This window comes from Dipteris shenzhenensis, chromosome 12 (assembly GCF_047967505.1).
Source record: "Dipteris shenzhenensis isolate YYH24624 ecotype China chromosome 12, Dip_SZ_1.0, whole genome shotgun sequence".
Taxonomy (NCBI): Eukaryota; Viridiplantae; Streptophyta; class Polypodiopsida; order Gleicheniales; family Dipteridaceae; genus Dipteris; species Dipteris shenzhenensis.
In genome coordinates this window covers 4,379,077-4,386,194 of record NC_141607.1, presented here as the reverse complement: position 1 = coordinate 4,386,194, position 7,118 = coordinate 4,379,077, and the positions used below count along the sequence as shown (strand labels likewise).

General features: G+C 45.1%; 1 protein-coding gene across 3 annotated transcripts; it reads left to right on the top strand.

The window, feature by feature from the left end:
- The first annotated feature begins 601 nt into the window (after positions 1–601).
- LOC147895711 (pentatricopeptide repeat-containing protein At5g27110-like) lies at positions 602–3,772 on the top strand. 3 transcript variants are annotated; one of them, XM_087383210.1, is made up of 3 exons: positions 602–1,053; positions 1,156–1,425; positions 1,543–3,772. In XM_087383210.1, the coding sequence occupies exons 2-3, from the start codon at positions 1,253–1,255 to the stop codon at positions 3,509–3,511; spliced, it is 2,142 nt and encodes a 713-aa protein (XP_087239336.1). In that variant the 5' UTR covers positions 602–1,053; positions 1,156–1,252; the 3' UTR covers positions 3,512–3,772. The 3 variants fall into 3 exon arrangements, with proteins under 3 accessions (XP_087239336.1, XP_087239335.1, XP_087239337.1); XM_087383209.1 differs by having other exon boundaries at positions 1,156–3,772; XM_087383211.1 differs by lacking the exon at positions 602–1,053 and having other exon boundaries at positions 1,238–1,425; positions 1,584–3,772.
- The last annotated feature ends 3,346 nt before the right edge of the window (positions 3,773–7,118 follow it).

The following is a 7,118-nucleotide window of genomic DNA, read 5'->3' as shown; positions in this document are numbered from 1 at the left end:
CTTGGGAGATTTTGGCTAGCATTTCCTCTTGGCACATTTGGAGAGCTAGATGCACAGAGGCCTTGGATGACACCCAGATACACCCATCACAAGTGTTCACGGGTATTTGGAGTTACACTGTTCACACTTTGATAGCCATATGGGCTAGCATGCAGGGCCCTTCACAAGTAGCCTCTTTTAGGAGGACTGTATTTCTTTGAGTTTGGAGGGGTTCTCCCTTTTTCTCGAAGGTTCCTACCGGATTGAGATGGCACTATCAGTCCCAATCCTTTCTTTTTGGCTCTTGAGCTTTTTATGCATTGCATGGTGTATCCCGTATTCCCGTATGGAGCTTGCTCTAACGGTTTTCTGTAATACTTAATAGAAGTCTCTTTTTTGCCCAAAAAAAAAAGAAGGGTATGAAGATAACAAGACGACTACGGAAGAAGAAGAAGGATCAAATTAAAAATTTTAGAAGTGAAAAATGATGACACGTGGCTCAAGGAGGGCTGACCTTTTCCTTTGATTCCACAATGCTAACTGCCTAAAATTCATGTATAATAAAGTAGGAAATGTAAAACACTCAGTTACTACTACGGCTACCTTGGCCAAATCTATTGGAATTGATATCAGCGCAGCTGCAGTACAAGACTTTGCAGAAGTCATGGTGTCTAGCACCTCACTTGCACCCTCAGATTCCCGGCCACAGGCCTCACAGGCCTCGGCTGTGGACCTAATATACAATTGCATCGATCGTCAATTGGTGCAGTTCGAGTTCAGATTGGTCACGTGGCCAATGCTGGACACACCCCTTTTGTTTCTGCCACAACAGAAAAATCGCCGAGTTTTAACACGAGAACTTAAAAGATCCAGATTTCACGCAGGAGTTGGCGTTGATAGAGGCGTACAATTCCGATCGGGTGCGAAACATGCTTGAGAAAAAGGAGGCTCGAAACAGGGCATCTAAAGCAAGAGCAGGCGTGCCGAGACCGCGGCTTGGCGGAGGAGCCAGCACGGTGCGCCAGATGTGCAAGGCCAGCTTTAGGTCCGATGTACAACCGCCGGGGGCTTGCGGTAAGTGGAGATGCTGAGTTTAGAGGAGACACTCAAGTTTTTGGACCGGTTGACTGAACCCCCTTCTGCTAGAAACCTCATTTGCATTTTGCACGAGTGTAGGAAAGACAAGAGTCTAGCGTATGCCAAGCATGTGCATGCACATATTTGCAATAGTGGGCTCGAAGTTCATGGAGCTGTTGGGAACTACCTTGTGCCAATGTTTGTGGAATGTGGAAGTGTATCTGATGCTAAGCAGGTTTTCCAAAGATTGGCTCATCGGAACGAGCATTCGTGGACTTCTCTCATATCAGGGAATATTCAATGTGGGCAAACGCAGCAAGCTCTCAGCCTGTACCAGACAATGCTGGAGGAGAGTGTACATCCTAGCAGGTATACCCTTATGGCCCTTCTAAAAGCTTGTGCTAAGTTGAAAGACGTAGAAAAAGGCCGAGGATTTCATGGGGAGATCACACTTAAAGGATTTGAAAAGAATATTTTTGTTGGCAGCACTTTGGTTGACATGTATGCCAAATGTGGTTCGCTTGTAGAGGCATGGGAAGTGTTTGGCAAGCTACCAGTCCGAGATGTTGTATCATGGACTACATTAATGGCCGGATATGCTGATCATGGACCTGCTGTGGAAGCAGTGAAATGTTTTGATCGGATGCAACTGGAGGGAGTGTCACCAAATGTTGTCACGTTTGTTTGTGCCGTTAAAGCTTGTGGCAGTATGGGAGCCTTAGACAAAGGCCGAGAAATACACACGCATATTGTAGAGAACGGATTGGAAATAGATCTGCTTCTTGGCAGCACTTTGGTCGATATGTATGCAAAATGTGGCTCTATTTCAGAGGCACGGGATGTCTTTTACAAGCTGCCAGTTCGAGATGTTGTGTCATGGGCTACACTAATTGCAGGATATGCTGAATACGGACCTGCTCAAGAAGCACTTAAATGTTTTGAGCAAATGCAACTGGAGGGAGTCTCTTCGGATGCTGTCACGTATGTCTGCATCTTGAAAGCCTGTGGCAGTATAAGAGCCATAGACAAAGGACGAGAAATACATGCTGAGATAACACAGAAGGGATTTGAAACAGATCTTGTAGTTTGCAGCACTTTGCTTGATATGTATGCCAAATGTGTCTCACTTTCAGAGGCACAGGAAGTCTTCGACAGGCTGCCCATTCGAGACGATGTGTTGTGGGCCACATTGATTGCGATGTATGCTGAACATGGGCCTGGTCATGAAGCCCAACAATGTTTTGAACAGATGCAATTGGAGGGTGTTTCGCCAAGTGATGTCACCCTTGTTTCTGTCTTGAAAGCTTGTGGCAGCATAGGAGACATAGGCAAGGGCCGTCGAATACATGCTGAGATTGCAGAAAAAGTGCTTTTAAGAAATCTCCATGTTGGCAGCACTTTGGTTGACATGTATGTGAAATGTGGCTCACTTCTAGAGGCACAGGTAGTCTTTGATAAGCTGCCAGATCGAGATGTCGTGTCATGGTCCTCGTTGATTGCTGGGTATGTTGAACATGGACCTTATGTGAAAGCGCTGAAGTGTCTAGAACAGATGAAATTGGAGGGCATCTCTCCAGATGCTGTGATTTATGTGTGTGTTTTGAAAGCCTGTGGCAGCACTGGAGCCATAAGCAAGGGCCGAGAAATACATTCAGAGATTGCCAAAAAGGAATTCGAAAGAGATCTTTCTATTGGTAACACTTTGGTTGACATGTATGCCAAATGTGGCTCTCTTTCAGAGGCCTGGAAAGTCTTCGACAAGCTACCAGTTCAGAATGTTGTGTCATGGAATGCCATGATAAAAGGATATGGCATCAACCATGAGGGTAAAATGGCTGTACAATATTTTGAGGACATGCAAGAACAAGGTGTAAAGCCAGATGCTATAACTTTCACATGTCTTCTTACTGCATGCAGCCATTCCAATCTTGTATTCAAGGGGAAACTGTATTTCAAGATGATGAGAGAAGATTATGGCATTGCGCCAGCAATAGATCACTACACTTGCATGGTTGATCTTCTTGCACGATCTGGACATTTGCACGAGGCGGAGAAATTCCTTGAAACAATGCAATGTCCTCCAGCTGAAGAGACCTGGCGAGCTTTGCTCAGTGCCTGCAAAACTTATGGGGAAACACAACTTGGAGTGAGATGTTTTGAGCAGCTTGTACAGCTGAATCCAGAGGCTGCTCCTTCATATGTGCTCATGGCAGACATCTGTACAAGTGTTGACAGGGGGGGTGATGCATACAGGATAGAGGAGCTGAGGAAACATGTTGGGGCAAAGAAAAAGCCTGCAAGTGCAATGATAGAGGTGAACGAAAAGGTGCATGAATTTGTGGTGGGTGACAATTACTGCCAGGGAATTTTAGGATCTCTAGAAATCTGGGGTTCACGCCTGAAGAGCGAAGGGCATGTGCCCTGTCTAGATCTGGTCTTGAGGTCCAGTTCTTAATGAGAAGGAAGCTGCATTATGTGAGCATGCTGATACAATTTAGTGAAGACTTTGCGGCCATGGTACTATGGACCTTTTGAGATCCTTTTGAAACAATAAGTTCGATTTACACCATTGTGAGGTAAAGTCCATCCTTTTTTTTTTTGAAATCATATATATGAAGTGATAAAAATGTTTTAGATGTAGCTGCTTATGTTCCTGGAATCGATATATTCCTTCCCAAGGACATTTTGGATCGATAGGATGAGAATGCATAAGACATGGTAGCCACATATCATTGAGTTCCTTGTAAAGTGTGATGTTGATGACTGTGATACTACTTGGAAGATCAATGAGGATATGTAACAGCAATCCTGGGCACAAGCCTTCACAAGAGCTACAACACCCTAAAAAAAGACATGCTTGTTAGAGATCAATGACCCACGTGTGAGTCCCTGATTTGTGGGGACAAAGGGGCATATGATCATAGGGGGCTGAGGGGGGTTCTCAGCTCAGTTTATGGAGGGAGGAAGGCGGCAACAAAGGTGCCTCCCTGGAGTTTTTGCAGGCTGCAAAGGAGCAGCAAATAAGGGCAGCCAGGAGTCCCCTTTATAGGGCTGCCTGGTCAGCCTGTTAGCTGACCAAACAGGTTGGCCAAATGGCCTACATGTGGTGGGTCTAGGGCAGGGGTTGGCCCCCTTCCTAGTCGGCCTGCCCTCATTAGGGCCCCTCGTTTTGTTGCCACTCCACCTAAATTACAAGGAAAGCACTTTCTAAAGACACATCTATGTGGAGTGCTAGTGCATGGAATTAAGTTCTTTGCAGATATATGGATTGATTCCTTGCATCTACATGATAGCAATCAAGTTGTAACATCTATTATGAAGGCAATTCGCAATGTACATGCAGAAAAAGGTCACCTACCACCGACTTTGAGAATACAAGCTGATAATTGCTGGTGAGAAAATGAGAAAATAAGAATGTACTCATGTTTGCATTCTGCTCCATGCTAGTTGCTCATCGAATCTTCAATGAGGTCGAATGTGGGACAAGAGAGAATGCGGTCTCAAGATACAGAGTCTAGAAACCTTTTTCTTGTGCATGAAGAGCCCTTATAATGATCACTCCTTACAAAACAATATAAGAGGGAATGCAAAGAGATTGCAACTACTGCTGGAAGAGCATGAAGCTCCAAGTCCCCTCCATCGCAACGCAAATCACTATGAAGGCCAGCAAAAAGTGCTGATCTTTTAATTAGTATGATGGAATTTTTGCTACCGTCCGGATGGGAAGTCACATTGTGTCGAATGGGACATCTGTTTGAAGCTCCTCCCCTCCGCATTTTGCATCAGCCACTGAAGCAGATAAGTAGCGTGGAGCAAGAGTAGTAGGAGAGTTCTTAGCCTTCTAGGTATCCAGCCCTTTGCTGGTTTCTTGCGCTCATCTTGAGCTTGTGCCTGCCCACTATTTACTGGAGAAATATATCTGAGTTCTCTCATATTCACTCTTATATATGCTAGGTTCTTTTGCGTGGTTTGCATCATTGAGTGAGTTTCCGTATAGGTTGTGAGGTTAGAGTGATTTTATTACTCATTTCCAACATGGTATCTATCAGAGCACGGTTCTCAGCTCTAGACGCTCTCACATCGGGGAGTTCTTCTTCAGGAAAGCGACTCGATTTGAACCAGGTTTGTAGAGTTCTATTTCATCTACCGCACGTTCTATTTGGAGATTCTTTATTGTGTGTAATTTACAGCAAATATGTCGAAGTTAGAAGCCTCTTTTACCACTACTAGTCATACTCCCTCCTAGTCATGTTTCCTCTTATACCATCCCTAACTTTGGAGAGAGTGGGAAGCTAGATGGGACAAATGACCCCATCTAGACAGTAAAGATCCGGAGTCACCTTGTGGCCGGAAGCTATGGAAGCTCACAACGAGAGCGGATGCGAAGCCAGAGGATGTTATAGACAACAAAGGCTTGATTCTAATGTCGGTGGACAAAGTTGAACTCAAAGCATGGGAGGATAGAGACACCTAGGCCTGACCATAGGGATGACGGTGGACTCTATGATTCCTCATATCCAAATGGTTGACACGTCAGTGGATGCATGGGTCACTTTGAAGGACTTGTACGACACAGATAAACACTTCTCGTATATTGACTCTTCAGCACCAGCTCTTCAATATGCACATGGATGAGGGAGAGTCGGTACATGACCACTTGACAAAAGTCAAAGTGATAAGAGATCAACTAGCATCAGTTGGTCTAAAGGTGGACTCCAGTCAGCAGTTGGCACTGCTGACACTAGGGATGTTACCACGCAGCTTCAAGGGATTCATCACCTTTGTGACTGCAGGAGAAAGAACCCTTGACATTTAAAGAGCTTGGGCCCTTGTTAATGCAAGAAGAAGCCCGAGAGAAGTTAAAACAAGTACGACGGTAAAACATTTCTGGTGAAGAAAAAGCCCGGTAAGGGCAAGTCCAAGGACTCCAAAGGCAAGGCTGACTTCTCAGAGAAGAAAAAGAAGATAAAAAGTTTCTACTGTGAAAAGCTTGGTCATTATGCAAAAGATTGCCGGAAGAAGAAAATGGATCAAAAGAAAAAGTTGTCCAAGAGCAAGGAGGAGCCTAAGACACACAGCCAACATCACTATTTGAGAGTGTTTCTTGTGCATAGAGCATTGGTCCACTTATATCGCAAGTGATAACAAGGCGGCTTGGTACATGGCAGTGGTGCCTCAAAACACATGTCCAACAGAAAGGAGTAGTTCAAGACCATGGAGGGAATCCATCCCGACTCAAAGGTGACCGTGGGGGATAACTTGACATGCCCTATAAAGGGGGTTGGTAGTATTTTGTTCATTACGACAACGGGAGAAGAGAGTAATATTCGATGCGCTGTTTGTTCCAAATACTCGGTTTTTAGGTTCCAGGGTCGGCTTCATCGGTATGCAAATTGAAGAAGGCGTTGTACGGTCTGAAACAGGCCCCAAGAGCATGGTACCAACGCATCAATGAAGAAGGCATGGGCTGAAACATGCCCCAAGAGCGTGGTACCAGTGCATCGAGGTGTTCTTCTCGACGACGATCGGTTGATTCGAAGCCCATCAGATGCAAATCTCTATCTCTTTTGAGAGGGGGGGACAAAGGCTGGTTTTGATTCTATACGTGGACAATTTGATCCTCATTGGTGACCATACTAGGAAGATCTCTCAGGTCAAAAAGTTGCTCATGAAGGAGTTCGAGATGATAGACTAAGGATCTCTCCACGACTTCCTTGGAATTGAGGTCAGGTAGAACAATGACAGTATCTTCATCCCACAGGAGGAATATAGTTGGGAGATACTAAAGCGGTTTGAGATGGCGGACTTTAAGTAGGCTATGACACCGATGGAGGTTGGGCAGAAGTTGAGCATTCATGACTCTTCAGATCTGGTAGATGCTAGCAAGTATCGACGGTTGGTGGGCAGTTTGCTTTATCTAACCAACACCATGCCGTACATCTACTTTGCCATTGGGCTGTTGTGTCAATTTTCTACGAAACCCAGAGAGAATCGTCGGAAAGCAAGTCTATGGGTGCTAAGGTGCCTGAAGGGTACTGGCACATACGGGATTACATATACCA

What these genes read in the sequence shown, in the direction of transcription:
- LOC147895711 (XM_087383209.1), top strand. Translation starts at nt 1,253, where the DNA reads ATGTTTGTGGAATGTGGAAGTGTATCTGATGCTAAGCAGGTTTTCCAA.